Source organism: Eptatretus burgeri, chromosome 12, assembly GCF_056783735.1.
Source record: "Eptatretus burgeri isolate ZD-2024b chromosome 12, Ebu_testis_v1, whole genome shotgun sequence".
Classification (NCBI taxonomy): Eukaryota; Metazoa; Chordata; class Myxini; order Myxiniformes; family Myxinidae; genus Eptatretus; species Eptatretus burgeri.
In genome coordinates, this window is record NC_140972.1 from 43,746,132 (window position 1) to 43,768,631 (window position 22,500).

At 43.3% G+C, this 22,500-nt stretch overlaps 1 protein-coding gene across 8 annotated transcripts in view; it reads left to right on the forward strand.

Annotated features, from left to right (window-relative positions):
* Positions 1–22,500, forward strand: part of HERC1 (HECT and RLD domain containing E3 ubiquitin protein ligase family member 1) — a 964,782-nt gene that overhangs the window by 317,957 nt on the left and 624,325 nt on the right. For all 8 annotated transcript variants that reach the window (XM_085850311.1, XM_085850306.1, XM_085850308.1 and 5 more), the window contains 5 exons: positions 2,317–2,498; positions 3,520–3,675; positions 4,558–4,680; positions 6,860–6,962; positions 14,289–14,461. In XM_085850311.1, the coding sequence (XP_085706437.1) occupies positions 2,317–2,498; positions 3,520–3,675; positions 4,558–4,680; positions 6,860–6,962; positions 14,289–14,461 (737 nt within the window). The remainder of the gene's footprint in view (positions 1–2,316; positions 2,499–3,519; positions 3,676–4,557; positions 4,681–6,859; positions 6,963–14,288; positions 14,462–22,500) is intronic.

Consider the following 22,500-nt stretch of genomic DNA (forward strand, 5'->3'; position numbering starts at 1 on the left):
AGATCCCATTATGATGTCCTTTGTCAAATGTGTGTGAGTTATCGCCAGTACTTTGGCCAAATTCCAAATTCCTGTTGCCTTCACTTGAACATCAGGTTTTGCCAGCCGGTTCGTGAAAGACTGGCCAAAAACGTTCCTCGGCTGATCACAAAATAATGCAGGAATCATCGGGACCATAAATTATATCATATTTGTACTTGTACATAAATAGCTAACTAAGCTGGTTTCAGAAATCTTTTGTTGGAATTTGATGTCTTCCAATAATTTGTCTGATGCTTCTTAATCTATGTAAAGAAATAGCTCGGTCTTGGCATGTGTCCGTCCCTCCGTCTGTCCTTCCATCCAGCTGTGTGACTATATGTCTATTAGTTACGTACTATTGGAATGTACCTTTCGAGCCTTTCGACTGCTGGGACCCCTTAGACCTTTGAAGACCCTGAGGACCCTGAAGACACAAAACACCCCGAAAACCCTTAAATACCCTGAAGGCCCAAAAGTTCCAAAAGACCCTGAAGAACCAAAAGTTCCCAAATACCCTGAAGACTCAAAGTGCCCAGAAGACACGGAAGACCCAAAAGACCCAAAAGTCACCGAAGACCACAAAAATGGATTGATGGATTTCACCGTACTCAAAGGGATAATTAGTGACTTTAAAATCTTCTTATAACCCTCTCCTGAATGGTGCTGCTCCACCACTTTATGTCTGACTTCTTTGGAAAGCTCCGTGGTCTTCATGTTTACCTTGTTGGTTGACCAAGTGAGTTGCACCTTAAAACTCCTTCGATAACTTGGGGGGCTTAATTTTTAAGTTAAACCACTGATTACTTACAGATGAAACATATTACACTTGTTTTGTAACCTTTCAAACAAATGATTTGCTCCTGAAGTGATTTACGGTTCATGAGGCAAAGGGTTTGAATACTTATGCAACTGAGAATCATCTGATTTTCTCTGTGAATTTAACTTATTCACATTTTATCTGCTGTTTTTTCACTTTATCAATTTGGATTCGTTTGTGAAGACTCTATCTATTAAGATTGCTTTGAAAGCATCATGTAATCAGCTCAGATTGCATCAAAATGTGAAAAAGTTTGTGAGAGGTGAATGCTTTTGCAGGTCAACGTAAATAAGAAGAGCATATACAGTATTTACATTAATCCGTATATGTTCAAATGACCAGCTGACCTTTTGCTGTTTGGGCTGCTGCATCAAATTAGAGACATTTTGAAGTCGGGCCTTTGCGGAGCTTTAAAAACAAATTCAGAATGACTGAATTGATTTAGTTGAACATTTTGGTTTGTGTGATTGTTCAGAAAGAACCACAATGAATAATTCAACAGACGGAAAGGAAAATAACTGAAGACCGCCCTTACAACATAAGAATGCACCTTCCCACGGAAGTGCATGAACTGTGGTTACTAAGAGCAATCTGTAATGGTGTGCTCTCGTCCTTATACCTTATTGGCCAGATTACACATCCATGTGATTTTTCAACATGATGGAAGGCATGCTTTGAGGATATGGTGAACCTGAATAATGTGAGCAGATTTTTGAAATCACAGTTCAAGGAATACCTCTGGAAATGGACACTGCAAATGTGCACCAAACTTGGCAAGGATTGCCATTGAGGAGCAAACAGACTGTTGGTTCTCGTCATAAAAATTGACGTGTATTTGTGCGTTCCTCATAGAAATGTCCTTCATCCTATCATTGTGGAAAGTGTGATAAAAAGAATATGTCGACATGAGAATTATGAGGTTCCAAAAATGTGCTTCGTGTTTGTAAACTTCAGGGTGACGGGGACTGTCAAATTTCCATTTGTCATCCTTTGAGGCCTCGTTGAGCTGAGCCTCATGGTTGTGCTTTACCGATTTGCAAACATGTAATATCCATTAAAAAAAATCCGTGAAAATGCAATAAATTATATGTTTTAATTGTCATGAAGTGTAAATTTGCGTTTGATTATGACATGTGATTAATTTTTATTCTCTCCGCTGTACCTTTTTGGGCAATAACATCTTCTTGCCAAAATGCTGGTGTGAGCCCTTAAAGGCTTGGGTCAAAATGAACGAGTGAAAGAAAAGATCCCATCTTTGGGCTTTGACAGAACAAGGCTGATTAAGCCCTCCAGGCTTGGCCTGCTCTTGGTTGCTTTGCTTTTTTGAGCCAAGCTAATCTGAATCAGGAGCTTTCTAAATCTTGTTCTTCCCTGGAGCACTGGAGATTTGGAGAATGTGGAGGAGGGGATTGCTTTAGCAGGCCATTGTGGCCTGCATCTAATCTTCTCACGTGTGCACGTGCAATGGGGTTGTGCAGGCTTTGTGGTCACCCAGCTGGCCACGTCATGTGGCTCAGATGGGCACTCGATGGCCCTTACAGAGAGCGGTGAAGTGTTCAGCTGGGGGGACGGTGATTACGGAAAGCTGGGCCATGGCAACAGCGACCGTCAGCGCAGGCCACGGCAGATTGAGGCCCTGCAGAGTGAGGAGGTTGTGCAGGTGTGCCATTTTTTTAACTTTTGCTTTGGAACACACATTTTGTTAAAGAATTTGAATGCAACACCCATGTTTTGCAATCGATAACTTTTACAACTTTACAAAACCACTGATATTGTCTTTCAGTGTTTCTTGGAACGCATTGTTTACAATTCCACAATCTCATCTTTGTTCGTGCATGTGTGCTAGTTTTGCTGAGAAATTGCATTGTGTGTATGTGTGTGTGTGTGTGTGTGTGTGTGTGTGTGTGTGTGTGTGTGTGTGTGTGTGTGTGTGTGTGTGTGTGTGTGTGTGTGTGTGTGTGTGTGTGTGTGTGTGTGTGTGTGTGTGTGTGTGCGTGCGTGCGCGTGTGTGCATGCGCAATATATATATATATATATATATATATATATATATATATATATATATATATATATATATATATATATATATATATATATATATATATATATATATATATATATATATGATTACATACATATAATATTAAATTGGTGTTGGTTATCAAGATTAGGAGGAACTCAATGCCAGAACAGCAGAATTATAAATCATTTTAAATTGTGTTCATTAATTTTTCAAGGCCTTCCCTCACCCCTCTTAAATTTTATATTCAGTATCCCTGATTCCTTGCTGCACATTGTGCTTCATTACTGCTAACTGCGCACTTATCTGCAATTTCTATAGGATGATTGAGTTGCTTAAATTGCGATTAATTTTGCTTATTTTGCTCCTCCTATTTGTTTCCCTTGCACCTCCAGTCTTGTTTGAAATCAATCCAATTGGTTTGATTTTTTTTTTCCTTTGGAAATGCAGTTGTAGTGATAATGCACTCCACTTAAACAATCCAATTAACCTTGATGGAATATTCATTTACACTTCTGGTTCATGTCAGACAAAAGGATTGCATACCTGTTTTTGTGCCAACATCTCGGCCTCATTTCGTTTTTGCACTTCTCTCACTCCCTCACTTCTTTTGGCTTCACCCCCACTCCTTAAATCCTTTTTCCGACATTGTCCCAAATAGATATCCTGTGGCTTCAAGCACTCCGCAGTGGTCACAGCTGATGGCACGCTCTACACCTTTGGCAACGGAGATTACGGGCGACTTGGTCATGGCAACACTTCTAACAAGAAGTTGCCAGAGAAAGTTGCAGCTTTAGAAGGTTATCATGTGGGCCAGGTACTCAGCCATTCACTTCGGGGTTTCAAAACAAACTTTACCAGGAATGTTTCACACAAACACAGAACCAGTCAGTTTTCGTTATTGTCATGTATTGATATTTGTCATCAACATATGTTGGAAAAGCATTATTATTTTAAAGTTTCTCGCATTTATAATCCTTAAATTTCTGATGGCACTGCGAGCTGGATGTGTGTGTGTTTACAACTGCATACAAAAATTCAGAGGTGTTGATTGGTGCACTTCCTGTATTGATACCTATTGCTTTATTTTAATACAACAGGCATTTTTTTAGGCCATTTTCCTTCCTAGAGTGGGGGTTAGCCTTATTTTAATGTTTTTGTCAATTGTTCTGCACAATCACCTCCAGCTGCCTGGGATAGCAAGATGGCCTAGAGGTATGCATACTCACTCGGCTCTCAGCTGTCGAGCTTGAGTTTGAATCCCAACCCAGCTATGAACTAACTGTCATCCCGGTGTTTCACAGGCAGGGTGATTCATTAATGTGTGTGCGGTCCCTCGGATGGACGTTGAACTGGATGTCTCATCTTCTGACATTAGTTGATATTGAATATTTCACGGTGTGCTTCGTGAAGAGTAGACGAGCTATCCTGAAAAAAATTCCAAATTCTTGCCCGAAGCTAGATAGGCCATTGCATCAGTGGCACAGCCGTATCCTCAGCCAATGATGCCACCTTGCAGCCTTGTGCTGCATACAAAATAAGAAGAAGAAGAAGAAGAAGAAGAAGAAGAAGAAGATCCCAGCTGCTTGCTCGAACTTGTGGCAGTGTTGGCATTGGAAAGGGTAGAGGCGTAGAGTAAGTTTTGGCACTGGAGAGAAGACGTGGGTTTTAATGAGAACTGCTATTACTCTATTCTCAGGTGGCTTGTGGCCTAAACCACACACTTGTGGTCTCCTATAATGGAATGACTTTATGGGCATTTGGAGATGGTGACTATGGCAAGCTTGGCATGGGGAGCTCAACTGCAAAGTTCACACCTCAGGTGAGAGTGATCGATCACTGCCCATTGAGGTGATATTGTCGCATTACATTGTGAGCACGTAAGGACTATCAACCCGTGAATTAGTTTTTGTTTTTGTGTTTATCATCATAAGAATCATTGAGTGATCATTTTGACCTTCTGTATGAAACCATTGGCCAATCCATCTACCAATCTTACAAGCTATTTTGCTTTAATACAGGAGTCAGAGTGTTGCATCTTTGTGTATGCCATCCTTTGGAGGTGGCTTTAAGCCACCTGTCATGTCTTCTAGAGGGGGCTTTAAGCCACCTGTCATCCTCCATGCCTCCGATATGTTCCAATCGGGTAAATGGCTCCCTGAGATGTTCGCATGGACTAGTGACTCTCATACCTGGTAGGATAGCCTGTGTTTCATTTTATTTTTTTCTACCACTAGTGGTGCAAATGAAAACTTATCAACCATAAGAATATTGATTGGCCACATTGTCAGTCGATGGGTGTTCATAGTATTTTTAATCTGCTTACTGTAGCCAGCAATGCATTTTGGGCTATTTCAATTTTATCATTATAGTGAATCCATTTTACTGCCAAAGCATCATTACCAAAAGATGTATGAGGAAAGGGATGGCAGCTAATAATGCAGCACAAAATCGTTTGCAAGGGATTACAACAACGATGTGTATATAGAAACAATGTCAACTGGGGAGTTTGGCTGGGATGGTATGCCTGCTAAAGCATAATGAAGATGTCTTAAGACAATATTGAGACATATCCATCAGGGCTCAGCATTAACAGTCACCCGAAGGCCCGGTGCAAGTGAAAGTCGCTGTCAGGCAGACAAGCCTCCCCCCAAACTGGACTGATAGGGAAAGTTAAATGTTTCATTCAAAAAAAAACTACTTTATTCACTGTACCATGAGTATGCTTTTACAGTACAAATTAGGCATGTTCTTAAAATTGAGCATCCAATAGCCTGAGATTCTGAGGGCGAACCAATTGCACTAAAAACTCTTGAATCGGAACAAACAATGATATTGTGAGATTCTGAGGACATACTATTAGTATTGCAAGATCCGATTCCTGTATTTTAATTACCTTGAAGAGTTTCTTTCACGTGCCCTGACCTAATAGGCTATTGGTTTTGCAAGACTCGAGACTACTGGTATTGTAAGATTCAATTCCTGTGTTTTTATGCTGGAGGCTCGGCAGAATGAGCGATCCAATTTGTTCAACTAAGCAGACAAAATTCTCTTCTTTTTGGATTGGGCCATCAACAAAAAGAAAAACGGAACACGTTAAGGCTCAACCAAATGAAATGGAAAAAAAAAAGCAGAAGATAAATTGTGAAAAGGGAAGATCTTGAGAATGTAAGCCACCTTGGATGAAGGAATCCCCTTGGGGTAAAGTACAAGCCAGTGGAAGAGATGTATTGCTGGGAGAGAGTGAGGGTCTGGAGAGAGAGGCACTTTGCCCTTGGATTAAATCACTGCTGAATGGGGGGACAGCAAAGGCTTTGACAGATGGACTCACATAAATCCTCTTGTATCTGAACTTGTTTGCTAATTGTTACATGTCAATTAATTTGCATTGATTGGGACAGTAATTATTTTGTGCCAAAAAACATTTCAATTACTTACTATGTGTTTAACGAATCTCAGTAGTTTGAGTTTTATTGCTAAAAAAATTCCTTTAAAAATAATGGTGTGAAATTTAATGCTCTGGACTTCTTGTATCCACAATTACCTCTGTCTCATAATGAAAACAAGCATTTGTTTACTTTCCAAAAAGCAGGACACCACGGACACCAAGACGAAAAACAATGCCTCTCTCTGGAACCATAATAATTCAAAAATTAAATAATGGGAAAAATATATAATTGAAAATTACAAATCTTTAAATAATTGGAGATTGGGAAGGAGGGTGGGGGGGGGGGTTTAAAAATTAAATAATAAAAAATAATTGAAAATTAAATAATTGGGAAAAATTAAATAAATGAAAAATTGGAAAATAAAATTGAAATTTAATAATGTAATTGAAAAAATAATTAAATTATGGAAAAATTCTTCAAAAAGCAGACATCACAGACACCAAGAATAAACACTTAATGCCTCCCTCCAGGAATCAAACAGCTTGGACAATGTATGAAGAATCTGATTTATTGCAGTGCAATACCCTTTTAACATGTCTTGCTCCTTTGCAGAAGGTGGAAACGCTATGTGGCATCGGCATCAAGAAAGTGGCATGTGGCACGCAGTTTTCAGTTGTCGTCACCAATCACGGCTGTGTGCACACCTTTGGGCAAGGCAAGGACACACTGCTGTTGCTGTATACCTAATTATGACAGTCAAAGTGTCTACTTTGTGTTCCCATCCTTGAGGGCTTTCCCACTGACTGAAAAGATAAATGCTGTGCAGGAATTGCAGCAACTCCTAACATGAGCCTCGACTCAGAAACTGTTACTCTTACTTATTTCCTTCTCTATAGTGTCTGAGACTCATAGAGAGTTTTTACATGTTTGACATGAAGGACAAAGAAAGATAGGAGACATCAGTGTCTCTGGTTCTGGGTTTGGAATTCGGACTTCCGGTTCTGGGTTTGGAGCGTCGGCAAGTCTCTTTCAGGACTCTGCTGACGATCTCAAAGTTAAGTTTCCGGTCATTATCTGTTCCGTTTTAACTGTTTATTTTCTCACCGACATGTTACTGTGTGGTCTTAGTTCGGTTTTGTTTCAAAAATCGTGCTATTTTGTGAGTTTTTGTCGACCTTGTCTTTCCAGGTGCTTTAGGCCTACCCATCCATCCCCTCGGTCATCGTACGATTGTGTTTATTTGTATTTTCTCCCCATTACCTTCAATTTCTATCCTCCCCACTTTCCCAACGTCCCCCATCCCTCCCAACTAAACACTATTTCTTGGCTTAAATCCCCCCAAAAAAAGAAGAAAAAAAGCTGCCTTTCTCCTTGCACACTCACGAGTCTTGATCCTTCTTCTTCTTCCTCTTCATCTTCTTCTTCCTGCACACCATCTTTATTCTATTGAGCTGTCCCTCTCTCGCCATTACCTTCACGATTTCTTCCGATCTACAACCTTCCATTCCAGAATCTTACCTGTTCTTCAAAAATACATCAAAAAATAATAATCTTCCTTGTATCCTATCGATCTCTACACCTGAAACCACGTCTCTCTCTCTCCCTCTCTCTCTCTCTCTCTCTCTCTCTCTCTCTCTCTCTCTCTCTCTCTCTCTCTCTCTCTCTCTCTCTCTCTCTCCCTCTCCCTCTCCCTCTCCCTCTCCCTCTCCCTCTCCCTCTCCCTCTCCCTCTCCCTCTCCCTCTCCCTCTCCCTCTCCCTCTCCCTCTCCCTCTCCCTCTCCCTCTCCCTCTCCCTCTCCCTCTCTCTCTCTCTCTCTCTCTCTCTCTCTCTCTCTCTCTCTCTCTCTCTCTCTCTCTCTCTCTCTCTCTCTCTCTCTCTCTCTCTCTCTCTCTCTCTGTCCCACCACAATTGCTCTCTCTCTCTCTCTCTCTCTCTCTCTCTCTCTCTCTCTCTCTCTCTCTCTCTCTCTCTCTCTCTCTCTCTCTCTCTCTCTCTCTCTCTCTCTCTCTCTCTCTCTCTCTCTCTGTCCCACCACAATTGCTCTCTCTCTCTGTCCCACCACAATTGCTCTCTCTCTCTCTCTCTCTCTCTCTCTCTCTCTCTCTCTCTCTCTCTCTCTCTCTCTCTCTCTCTCTCTCTCTCTCTCTCTCTCTCTCTCTCTCTCTCTCTCTCTCTCTCTCTCCCTCTCTCTCTCTATCTCTCCTATTCCTGGTACTTTTCATCGACCCAGCGGCTTCACACTGTGTTTACCGTTCCAAATTTGCCACACACTTCCACGATTTTACTTCAACCTTCCCTTTTCCAAATGTTATGCAATCCTTATTTAAAATAAATAATTTCACTTTTGACTATACACCTCCCATAGCCAAGTACTTCTCCCGTAACCACGTGATCTGTTTACACCCCCTGCGTTTACCGATCCAATTTCACCATTCACCTCACGATTTTTTCCGACAACACTTCCACGACCTAATCTGATGAAAACTCTCTCAAACAATAATAATAATTATAATAATAATAATAATAAAAAGATCTCTTATAATGCTTCATCTTCCTCTTTCACACGTGTGATAATCTTCACTGTATCATAATGCACTACTCTTCTTCTATTTAAACAGACTGCTCTCAATTCGACCTTTCCTTCATACCTTGCCTAAAAAATCCAACTGTTACAGCGTTTCTTCTCTCCATTCTCTGAACTTGCCTTTATTGCATCCATCAAAAATGTGTTTAATCGCATCTCTGACCTCAAACTTAAAAAACCCCAGTTTGCTATGAATGTTCGCTTTCCATCAACCATTCTTATTTTTCCAATTTCAGTGCCAACTCACCCCTCTCACCCCTCACTCTCAAGGCAACCATCACACTCTTCTCCCTACAAGCTTCCCTCTCACCTCTCTCAAAAACTCCCCCCTCACCTTTCTCCCTCAACTCTCCCCACTCACCCTTCTCCCACCATTCACCCCCCTCACTCACCCTTCTCAAAGTTTCCACCCCTCCCATCCACAAAGCTGCCTCCTTCCACTGCCCTCTCACCTCCATCTCTTTACTCCACCTCCTCAAATCCTCAACTGCCTTCTGCCACCTCTCTTGTCCCCCCTCACCCCCAGCACCACAGAGCCTTTTCTCCTCATCCAGCCCCCTCCCCAAGCTATTCTGCAATCCCCCACACTCTTTCAACAACCATCCCTACCTCCCCCTCTTGTCCCTTGTCCTCCCCTCCCCCTCCCCTCCCACCCCCTGCACTCAAAGCCTCCTTCCCCTCCCTCTTCATTAACAGTGTGGACCTCAAATATCCGGGGCCTTTGCTCAAACCTTTCAGATCTTTCCATACAGGTTGCAACTGACAAACCAGACATAATCTGCCTAACAGAAACTTTCCTCCCCCAAGACGTGTCTGACTCCCAAGTATCTCTCCCTGGTTACTCCCTCCTCCGGTATGATAGACCTGAGCATCGTCAGGGTGGAGAAGTTGCTCTCTTCATCAAAGACTCTCTTCCCCACTCTCCATGTACTGCCCTCATTCCACCACACCCCCAGGAATACCTCTGGTTATGGCTTCCCCTCCACTCCAACCTCATGTTTATATGTGTACTGTACCGTCCACCAAACAGTGATGATTCCATCTACACCTCACTATCTGAAAACATAGACCAACTTCTATCTTCTCATACAAACTCTCTCTTCCTCATATGTGGCGAATTCAATTGTCATCATGCCAGTTGGCTAGGTGTGGGTACCTCTCTCACCTGTCATGGCACTTCAGCAAAAGCTTTCTGCGACTCATTGGGGCTGACTCAATCGGTCAATTTCCCAACCCGCATCTCAACCAATGGTACTCCATCTCTTCTGGATCTAATTTTGACTAATTTCCCTGACAATATCTGCTGCTCTTCCTCAGCTCCAATCGGTTCTTCTAACCACGTCCTTGTCAAAGTGGACATCTCTCTGGCTATTGTCAGAGAATCACCTCACCGCTGTCGAGTCTGGCATTTCACTCAAGCCGACTGGCAGGGTCTCCAAGCAGCCATCAAACTTATAGACTGGTCTGCTGTCGCTACTTTCTCAAACATCAACTCATCCTGGGAATTCTTTCAAAGAAACTTGCTCTCCCTCATGCACAGATTTATCCCCTCTCGTCTTCACTTTTCCTACCCTTCCTCCCGCCTTTGCTTCACTGAAGATTATGGCGAGGCAGTTGTCCTGAAACAACTTGCCTTTGCCTCATGGAAAGCAAACCCAACTGAGGGTAATCTCAGTTCCTTCCATAAAGCTCGGAACAAGTGTGTATCTACCCTCAGGAGAGCCAGAAAACAACATCTTTCTAAGCTCAAGTCTGAACTTTCAAACCTCTCTCCCCCTCAAATCCTGGTGGCATCGAAGCAAATCTGTTTCTGGTGTATGTTCCCCCTCCATCTCCTCCCTTTCCTCAAATGGCCACACTGCTGACACTGCTCGTGAAAAGGCTGAATGCCTAAACTCAGTGTTTGCATCAAAATCTTGTGTCCAAAACCCATCGCTTTATCTACCCACCTTACCCAGTCGCACCCAACTGTCCCTGGACTCTGTGTCCTTTTCTGCTAACAAGGTGGATAGCTTGTTTCAAGCCTCGACTCGGATTATGCAACCGGCCAGATGGCATCAGCCCACGTGTCCTAAAATCCTGCTCCTCTTTTCTATTCACCCTCTCATTTGCTCAAGGTCATCTACCATCTGCTTGGAAATCAGCAAACATTACTGCCCTGCATAAAAAGGTGCAAAAACAGATCCCTGCAACTAAAGACCAATCAGCCTTCTGCCAATCATCAGCAAGGTTATGGAATCCATCATCACTTCAGACATTAAATCCTTTCTCTCCAATTGCCTGATTTACCATCATCAATTTGGCTTCAGACCAGGTCACTCTACCCTGGAAAAGCGGCTTCTGCTCTCCCAACAATGGATGGAGGTCCTCAATGCCGGACATGAAATCAGAGCCATATCCCTAGACATATTGTGTGCTTTTGACACGGTCTGGCAGCCTGCCCTGCTCACCAAACTCTCTTCCTATGGTATCCAAGGCCATCTCCACTCATGGCTCGCAGACTTCCTCTCCTGTCGCATTCAAATTGTGGCCCTAAATGGAGTTTTCATCCCCTCTTCCTGTCCAGGCTGGAGTTCCTCAAGATAGCGTTCTGGGCCCTGTTCTTTTTCTGGTTTTCATCAATCATCTGTCTGACTCTCTGGAAAATCCTCTTTATCTCTTTGCTGATGACTCCACCCTCTGGCGTTCCATCTTTCATCCCTCAGACCGACATGCAGCAGCTTCTTCGCTCACTGCAGATCTGGGTAAAATCACAAACTGGTCCAACACGTGGAACATGTCTTTCAATGCGGACAAATCTCACACTCTCACTATGTCTCTCTGAAAGGACCATTTAGAAAACCACCCCCATCCACTTTCTCAACAATCCTCTGGAAGAAGTCCTTTCTTTCAAGCTTCTGGGTCTCACTTTCTGCCATGACCTTTCCTGGGAAAGCCATATTTCAAACCTGGCCTCCAAAGCCAGTCGCCGACTGGAAATCCTCCTTCGTGGAAAGTCCTTCCTCGGCCCACCTGAGCTCCTGACCACTTACAAAGCTTTCGTCCGCAGCCTGATGGTGTACTGCTCTCCCCTCTGGGCTGGTGCTCCTGCTTCCCACCTTTCTCGGCTTCACGCTGTGTAAACCAAGGCATTTCTGATCATTGGCATCTCCCGCGATGAGGCTGTCTTTGGGCCTCTCTCTTTCTCTTTCACTGCAGGCTGGTCGGTGGTCTTTCTGTCTTCTATCGTCTCCTCTCCAGCCTCCCCCCCCGCTCTCTCTACGATTTGTCCCCACCACATTTCCGCAGGGCGCTCAAGGTCCGCCAACAACCCCCTTCTGGTAAAACTACCAAAATCATAAATCAATGCTCACCTTCACTCTTTCATTCCTCTTTTTCCCCGCCTTTGGAATAAACTCCCTCACTCTATTCAATTCCATTCTTCCATCCAGGCCTTCAAAACAGCTGTTCACCACCACCTCTTATCATCCCCCATCCAAATCCTCGATCTTTTCTACCCCCGATAATCCACCCAAGCCCACCTCCTTCAAATTCCTTGCTTTCCTTCCTGAAAGTCCCTGTAATGTCCATCTTGTATTCCGCATGTTCCCCGCCCCATCCCTCTCCCTTCCACAGATCTCCTATTGTCTCTGTTCCCCACTGTTTTGTCCTTCCCACTCCCGCCCCTCTTGTCTCATGCCCCCCTTGCCGTGCGTTGTGTGTTAGCTCTTATACAAGCCTCGACAAGGTATACAAAAAAATAAGTGTACTTTTACTTGAATTATAAGAACATTGGGATAAAATATGAAATCAATATGAGGATGGGATTTGACCTTCGCTTTAATTAAACATTTGCATTCAAAACCAATCTTCAGTTTATGGGTTTCCTCAATCCCTTGTGAATGCCCATTTTCTCAGGTCATTACATCATGTATGATATTCCATGCTATTGCCTCATGACTTGACCGACGTGCATCATTAAGACTCAAGGTTGTCATGGTATAAAGACATTTGGACTAGAACTAGGGGATGTCAGGAGTGTTATGAGTGGGTTTTGGGGCACAAAGACAGCAAATACAGTGGGAGCTGGGAAGCAAGGACTGTGAACTGTACTCACCAAGGACTGGGACTGGGGAATGTTGAAATGTAAGGGCTGTGCCTGGAGGTCATGAGGACATAACAACTGGGACTACAGTGAGAGTCTGGAAGCTTGGACTGTAATGTGTGTAGGGATGCAAGGACTGGGACTTGTGTCGGTACATAAGGACTGAGACTAGTGGGTGTTGGGACACCAGGACTAGAACTACAGTGGCTCTAGGGACAGAAAGACTGGGATTACAGTGGGAGTGGGAATGTACAGTAGTTGGTGTAGGGATACAAGGACGGAGACTAAGGGCTGTCAGGACATAAGGACAGGGACTTGAGGAAAAGGGCCATATTGGACTGGCACAAGGGCATAGGAATGTAATAACTGTGCCTAGTGGGTTGTAGGAACTTAAGGACTGGGATTAATGTGGATGTAGGTGTACAAAGACATTCTCGGGGCTGTCAAAATGTTAGGAGTGGGACTAGGAGACATCAGGATGTAAAGTCTGTGACCTGGACTGGGACTCAGGTCCTAACTTTCTAATATGGCACCACAGGATGTTGCTCATGATGTCAATTCTATTTTTCTCTTGGACACCATCTATCTCTTGCGTATTCACTCGTTCATTCTGTGTGCAGCATGTGGCTGCTGGCTTGCATAATTGCTGAGAGGCGTTGTTGTACCGCTGATGCAGTGCCCCCCTGTAGGTTAGAGCAGGAATTTGTAATTTGGTCAGGGTGCCGGCAATAGCTCACCTACTCTTCGCGGAGGACACTATGGAATCTTTAACATCCACCAACTAATGGTAGGAGATGGGACACCCAGATTAACGTCCATCTGATGGACGGCACACACATTGATGCCTCGCCCTGTCAGATGAGAGTTTTATAGCTGAGCAGAGATTCCAACCCAGGCTCGAGAGTTCACATGCGAGTGTGCATACGGTCATCCTGCCAGCCTTCGTGCATGTGCCAAATGCCGGAATTTTGATACCCACTTCCAATGTGTTTTTCCATACACTTTCCTTCTTTGCCCTCCATGATACCTCTTTCTTTCCCTCTTCCTTTCCCTTTTCTCCCATTCATTACACAATATCTTACCATTCCCTATCTGTTTTATCATCTTTCACTCTCAAGCAATTTCCCTCACTTATTTATCCCTCCAACCTTGTAGATATGTAATAAATAAATACTACCTTGTAGATGTTGTACAATTCCTTATCTGTATGAAATTTTGAGCAGGGTAAAATTGAAAGGAGCAAATCACAATGATAACAATCAATTTTCAGAACCGTGGATGCAGGAAACCTCCTTTCGAGTTAACAGTGTTGTAATCTGCACCCCCCCCCCCTCGGCACTTTGGTGGATGGCTCGGCACTTTGTCGCTACAGATCGCCTCATTGGCCTGCCAGAAGGCCTTCGTGCTCGTAATCAAAACCGCCCTCGGTGGGTGCCTGCACTCTTCCACCACTTCATCACAGATATCGCCGTCGGCGCAGAACATTCAATTGTCGTGTCGTCCACCGGGGCTGTCTTTGTTTGGGGCAGCAATTCAGAAGGACAGGTTTGCCGATCGTTTTTTTTTTCACTTGCTGACTGAGCTACCCACATGCCCCCCACCCCTCCCACTCACACAGGTAATGAATGAGTCACTGAAGTGGTAATGGAGGGACAGCATAATGTTTGCAATTTGGTTTCATAAGCTGATCTAAAATTGCATTCAGCTGTTTGATTTGATTCTTCTTTAATTCGCTTTTAAATATTTATTTTAAAATCAGATGTTCATTACTTTGTTTTCCCTTCAGGAAGAATCACCTTCAATGCCAAACATTTCTCTTGCCACCAGGTGCAATTTGGATGACTAAAATTTGCACGCATGCATGAACAACATTGCATGTTGGCCCAAGTTTCTCATAATAATACTTGTCACAGCCTGCATCAACAATTAAAATATCTTTTGAGTGGAGAATAATGAGGGGGGGGGCAGGAATGGCCTGGAGTTGGCAAGAAGTTTGATCCATCATAAAAGTGTGAAGTCAATTGGGAATACACTATAGGAATAGTGAATATACAGTGGGGAGAACAAGTATTTGATACACCGCCGATTTTGCAGGTTTTCCCACTTACAAAGCACGTAGAGGTCTGTAATTTTTATCATAGGTACACTTCAACTGTGAAAGACAGAATCTGAAACAAAAATCCTGAAAATCACATTGTATGATTTTTAGATAATTAATTTGCATTTTATTGCATGAAATAAGTATTTGATACATTAGAAAAACAGAACTTAATATTTGGTACAGAAACCTTTGTTTGCAATTACAGAGATCAGACGTTTCTTGTATCGACCATGGGCCAATAGTCGAAACCATCCCCCCCTGGGGATTTTTGCAGACTATCATTTTTGAATAGCCTGTTATATGTCTTTTTGAAATCTTGTCTGCAAGCAGAATTTTGGTGGAATAAAAGTATAGGCTATGTTACCTGTACCTTGCTGATGCAATTTTGATAATTTTAGGAATGGGGGGTGAGGTGAGATTTTGCTATTTTCTTGTTTACTTTTGAGTTAATCCTGCTGTATTTCACCTTGCTGTATTTAGAAAAGCTGTTCTTTATAAAAACATGAAGAAAATTTAATTGACCCAAAGATTAATGACGTCACAGTGATGTCATAACAGAAAATGATATTTTTGAGCATTTTTCTCCAATCATCTCCAACATGTTGATTATTACTAAGCAAAATTAATTCAGATGCTCTCATTATCACACGGATATGAATATCAATCACTTGTCATATTATCAATTAACCATCGCTATAAATTGAACTGAAATCAAATTGAAATGATACGTTTTATTTTGCATGTGCCAACATTCGTTTCCAATTAGCAAATGTCAGCATTAGTGGACAAACATCAAGGATTATTGAAGCATATCTTGATAAACAATAAATCCACCAATATATATGTTCTCCAGGTTCTCCAAAGCTATCAAGAACGAGTTTAAACTTGTGACATTGGTATATTTGCAAATGGTACAGTAGAGTCTAACAACTAACAACCGTTCATGTGGTGAATCTCGTGGCAGTGTTCTCTATAAGTTCCAATGTACTGGCTATATAATAACGGACTAGCACGAAGGCAAACATGGAAAATTATTCCTCTGTATATTCAAAAATGACATCTTCAAAACTCTCAACTTCTGGAAGGTCCTCTTCCGGTTCATCGTACAAATCCACAAGCTCTTTCGGCATCAAATCTCCCTCCGTACATTGGAAATCCAATTCGCCATCTACTATGCGCCAACCGTGCCCATATGGCGTTGGTACATCTGGCATAGCCTGGTCTGCCCTGCACCAGACCAGTGCTTGGTAATTAGCCCTCTGTATGTGCATCCGCAGTGATGCCCGGCATGGAGGTAGTATGCTCAAGTCAACTCCATTGTAACTGGTCAACAATGATCCAGATTTTGGCTTGAACCTCTCCAAGAACTGCTCGCTACGTAGCTTCTTGATATCAGATGATGTTGACTTCTTCTTGTACAACAAACATGTGAAGTGCTCTTACGTCTGATAAGGAGTATCACTCGCATCAGGTGAACTTCCTAATGGGAGGAACGTAGCCAAGAAATCCGGATGATCTTTAAGAGTCTTCAAAGGAAGCAGCTTCCCCTTTTGTACGAATGAACTCGTTGTGTCGCACCCAGAAAATCCATGCAACGCTGGTAGTGTTGAACAGATATCTTTTCCAGCTTCTGCGATTACACGATGAACGTCAATCATCCATCGTTTGCTGCCAACTCCTGTGTCAAATAACACTCGCTGTTGAATATCTTGCGCAAATTTCGGCAGCAACAAGAATACATCTGTGTCTGGTGATCTAATTACAATTGTGGACTCTTATGAGGAATGTGAAGCCACAACTAGGCAGTGCAGAATCATCCTTGTGTCTGCTTCCTCTTGAGTCGAATGTAGCTCCTCCACATCTTCTGATTCAGTAGTTTTACCATCTGAGCTTGTGATGGATGTGCAGTCTCTCTCACAGACAAACAGGATTCTTCTTTCGACCAGTTTTGCAGAGTACTTTGGCGTTTTCCATTCCAGCAGAAGCAGTTTGGTAAGTTGTGTTTTATTCTTTGAGTTACGCAGAAACTTCTTCCAGTCACGTGGGATCTTCGTAATGGACTCTTGATTAAGTGCATTGACGATGCTCCTCTGTGTTCTCTCTCTGCTTCTTTGATCGACATGTCTCTGTAAGTGTCAGTAACGAAGTCTATCCATCGTACTTTAGGAAGTTGTGCGAACAAACTTTCAGCCAGCTCACCAAATGTTTCTGGGATGGAAACTTGTGTCTGTCGTAGGGCATTTCCATCGATTATGTAACTCATCCTTTCGTTGGTCGGTTGCTGTGACAAATTAACATGTCCTTCCAGGGTATGCATGAGCTTGGCCTTGTCTGTTTTCGTTGGGGATCCTGTAGCTGTTGCTGCAGCCCATGAAATGGGCCCCAATGGATAACTGAGGAGCTTTTCCATGCTTATGTTGTATTTAAGAGCCAGCAATATCAATTGGCCAAACACATTCCGTTGTGCAACAACATTCTTAGTTTTTTTGTCTGTCCCTGTAACTTTAACTGACTTTGCTAGTGACTCAAATGTTTTGAGTTTCTGTTTCTTGATTGGTTCGTGGAAACTCTTTTCTTTCTTGAGTAGCCTTTCTTTTACAAATGCTTCGTGTAATATCTTCCCACGATTGTCCGCTGACAGAAGATCCTGCTCAACTTCGGGTGGAGCTGGTACTCCTGATGACAGACAATAGAGGACATCTTTATCCTCGACATCGAAAGGGTTAATGAAGCTTGTGATGGCATCAACAACCTTGCGAACATCAGTTTCACTGCGGAGTATTTCTGAGGTCCTTGTATCCTTGTGTGTTGAACATCCTTGACTCTCCATTCCTGTCAGTTCCATGGTCAGTTCCAAGATCAACTGCATTTCTCGATGACTGTACCTCGGATCTGTTCACACTGAATCCATTTAACCGCAAAAGCTCTTGAGCTCCAGGATGGGATCTGGGGAGGTTTAGGAGAGTCAGCATGTATACCGTTGTATATCTTGCATAATTTGGTCGGTCATAGCTGAAAAACATGTGACACAGGTTTTGCAGACACCACAGATGAAGATCCAAATTGTTCTCTTTGGTTGCTCTGAGAAACATCAAGACCAACCATACTTTATCCATATAATCCAACCAAAACTGAGCGGTTTTCCCCATTTCTCCCTTGCGAACCTTTTCCTTGAAACTGTTTGTAGAGCATCAGCAGCCGTGTGCAGCTACTGTTAGCCAGAGTTTCCGATAGATTCTCCTTACTTGGAATGAGTGATAAGCGTTGCAGGAGGCCTCTTGTTTCGTCTCCAATAATCTGCCCCTCTGATGTCTCGAAAGCCCTCAACAACAGACGCTCTAAGGCTTCAAGTGTTAGCCTGTGAACACGCAATGCCCTGTTGTAATGTTTACCGGACATCACTTTGTTAATGGATCCACTGGCACAGATTCCAGCTTCCACTACTATTTCCTCAAAGCCACTGGACTGAAGCCGTTTTCCAAGAGCACCAAGATATGCACGGGTAGTGTGAAAAACACCCATCCTGACAATTACGTCTTCAAACAAACGGTTATTCTGCCATACAAGAGCATATGCTTTTTTGCCACCATCAGATCAAACGTCACGATTGTGTTGTGCTGGCCCACTTCTCTGGATGCTGCCTGGCAAAGTTTCAGGAGGTGTTGGACAGTGGCATTCTCAGTAACCGGGGCATTCACAGGAGCCATGTCGTCAACTGTGGATAACACATCCTTGTCATCTTTGCTCTTCGCTGTCATGGTTACCCAACCAGCCCATCCAGGTACCATCTGGGTCGCGTTCTGCAGCAGTGCCCTGCAAAATACCCACACTGTATCAGACCATTGGGCCCAAGTTTCTGTGTCTGTTTGTGGGGCATCACTGATGGATATTACAAGGGATGGTTCAGTCTTGGTATTGACAAAACATGGCTCTATCTCTTGAGGATTGTAAACCACTGAGCGCTACTTGTTCTTGAGAACGGGAACTTGAATGCAAGAGGGGTTGCTGCAAGCATCTAAAAGAACCTCCTGGATCATTATCCCATGGGCCGTGTGTGTTGTGCCAGTACCCGAAGGTGTTTCTTTGTTCAGGTCAAAATTGTCCCAGCATAGATGAGTAACAACATTTCCAGCTGGCTGAATTGAAGGTGGAATAACGCCTTCTCTCTCCACTATGCTCTTACACATGGCCGTTTCCAGTTCCAGCAAACGAGAGTAGGAAACACAGTGTCCATATCGATTCAATAGAGTGACTATTTCAGCACTACCAGTCAAATGCCTTCGTGTCATACCCAGAAGAAGGTGTTTGGGCATTGTCCATTACCCTCTTGTCAAAGCTTGGCAAATATCTTCAGCAAAGGAATCAACCAATCTGCTTCTTTTCGTCGACGCATCTGCAGATTTCTTTCCAGTAATCACCCAGGAGAGAAAATCTTGCAATTGAGTAGATGGATGGATAATTCCACTAAGTAAGAAACTCGGTGAAGGTGGCCAAGGCATCTCTGTGGATTCTTCTTTGGAGCCAAGAATATAATAAGTCTTCTTAGGAGTAGTGCTGCTTCTTCAAGGCGTTTCAGGTCGGATGCAGCAACCTCAAATTCAGACTCGATGACCTGACCTTTTGGAACTTCCGTCGAATACACAAGTTCACTCCTGTAATTAGGTTGCCAAAACTGTATTTTGCTTCCAAATTTCTTAGTCAACTTTGCTTTTATCTTGTCAGTTTTGTAATTGACATTGTAAAATTTGGGGCTATTGCTCAACATAAACTGCAAATATCGGTCCTTGAGCATTGTAACTCTTTCAACAACATGGCATTTTGGTCTCATTAGCCCCATGGATTATGCTGTTCTCAACATATTGGCAGACATGCTCAAATGCAGCTGCATGAGCATTCTGTTGTTCCACGACAGAAGTGTCTACATCAGTTTTTTTTCATGCCGATCATCTGTGCGTGTATAATGCTTACGACACGACGGATGGTAGTGTGCCTCACGGGCGATTAAATCAACATCTTGTACTTTCGCCAATATATTGGCATCTTTCATTTTCTCAGCGGCTGCTTTGATTGACTCTTCTACGCTACTTGTAACACACTTCACAAACCTCCCTTCCTTCCCCTGTACCTTTTTACGTGATCTGTCGCAGAAGAGACATTTGTTCGCAGGAAATAATATTGCAGCCAATTCTGAGGATCTGCATCTCTTGGCGCTACATCGTACTTCATCGTCTTCAGCAGGACCCTTTCTTTTGAGGAAGCGGGACGTGTTCGTGAAATTTGTATAACACCATCTGTGCGCTCCATGCACGTTTTTGTGGAAAGTTTTTGGTACCTCCATACAAATATCATCAAGCCTTTCACTGGCATAAGCTCTCTTCTGTCGCAGTTCCGCTGTTTCTTCTATCTTCGAGAAACTAACATCTGAAAGTGGTCTAACTTTTTTATCTGAGGTGTGTTTCACATAGTGTATAATACAGGATAAGCCTTCATGCGAATGTTTGGCTTTTGACCGTGAGCTGGCCTTTAATTTCAAGGGTTTTTCATCTGTTTTCTTCTTGTCGGCCATTGAAAAGTCTCATCTAAACTGAAATACAGAAATCAATAAACATCAACATCAATTCAACAAGCTGGGAATACTACATGTATGATGGCAGTGAGCTAGTGAACAACAGAAATTATGCATAAGTTTAAAAGAAAAAAACATCCACAAATGACAAATTCCAAAATTAGGTCTAAAAATAACCTGAAAATAACTTTTTCGGAAATGACGTCACTGTGACGTCACTATAGCGCCATCTTGGATTTAATTTTGAGATTTTCAGTTAAGACTTGACCCAACGGTAAAGTATGAGAAATTTCAGCGTCCTAGCCTAAGGGATAGCGAAGATATTTACGGAGACCAAATTCCTTATTTCAGAATGGGGGTGGGGTTACTGCGGGGCGTGTCACGACCACACCCACCACGGATTTTTTTGCAGACGACCGGATTGTGCTAGGGCATGAGTCAGGCTATCTGAAAAACATAGTCTACAAAAATCCCTGGGGGGGGGGAATGGGGGTCGACGGTGGCCCATGGTCTAGTAGTTCTTAACCAGGTGTGCACAGACTGCAGCAGGGATTTTGGCCCACTCCTCCATACAGATCTTCTCCAGATGCTTCAGGTTTCGGGGCTGTCGCTGGGCAACACAGACTTTTAGCTCCCTCCAAAGATTTTCTATTGGGTTCAGGTCTGGAGACTGGCTAGGCCACTCCAGGACCTTGAGATGCTTCTTACGGAGCCACTCCTTAGTTGCCCTGGCTGTGTGTTTCGGGTCGTTATCATGCTGGAAGACCCAGCCACGCCCCATCTTCAATGCTCTTGTTGAGGGAAGGAGGTTGTTGGCCAAGATCTCGCTATACATGGCCCCCATCCATCCTCCCCTCAATACGGTGCAGTCGTCCTGTCCCCTTTGCAGAAAAGCATCCCCAAAGAATGATGTTTCCACCTCCATGCTTCACGGTTGGGATGGTGTTCTTGGGGTTGTACTCATCCTTCTTCTTCCTCCAAACACGGCGAGTGGAGTTTAAAACCAAAATGCTCTATTTTGGTCTCATCAGACCACATGACCTTCTCCCATTCCTCCTCTGGATCATCCAGATGGTCATTGACAAACTTCAGACGGGCCTGGACATGCGCTGGCTTGAGCAAAGGGACCTTGCATGCGCTGCAGGATTTTAATCCATGACGGCATAGTGTGTTACTTATGGTTTTCTTTGATACTGTGGTCCCAGCTCTCTTCAGGTCATTGACCAGGTCCTGCCGTGTAGTTCTGGGCTGATCCCTCACCTTTCTCATGATCATTGAGGCTCCACGAGGTGAGATCTTGCATGGAGCCCCAGACCAAGGGAGATTGATTGTTATCTTGAACTTCTTCCATTTTCTAATAATTGCGCCAACAGTTGTTGCCTTCTCACCAAGCTGCTTGCCTATTGTCCTGTAGCCCATCCCAGCCTTGTGCAAGTCTACAATTTTGTCCCTGATGTCCATCGACAGCTCTCTGGTCTTGCCCATTGTGGAGAGGTTGGAGTCTGATTGATTGAGTGTGGACAGCTGTCTTTTATGCAGATAACGAGTTCAAACAGGTGCAGTTAGTACAGGTAATGAGTGGAGAATGGGAGGGCTTCTTAAAGACAAAACTAACAGGTCTGTGAGAGCCGGAATTCTTACTGGTTGGTAGGTGATCAAATACTTATTTCATGCAATAAAATGCAAATTAATTATTTAAAAATCATACAATGTGATTTTCAGGATTTTTGTTTGAGATTCCGTCTTTCACAGTTGAAGTATGCCTATGATAAAAATTACAGACCTCTACGTGCTTTGTAAGTGGGAAAACCTGCAAAATCGCAGTGTATCAAATACTTGTTCTCCACACTGTATCCTTGCATCGACTTTCCCTTTTCCTGTGAGAACCGCAGGATATTTTGGTAACATGTTATTCCT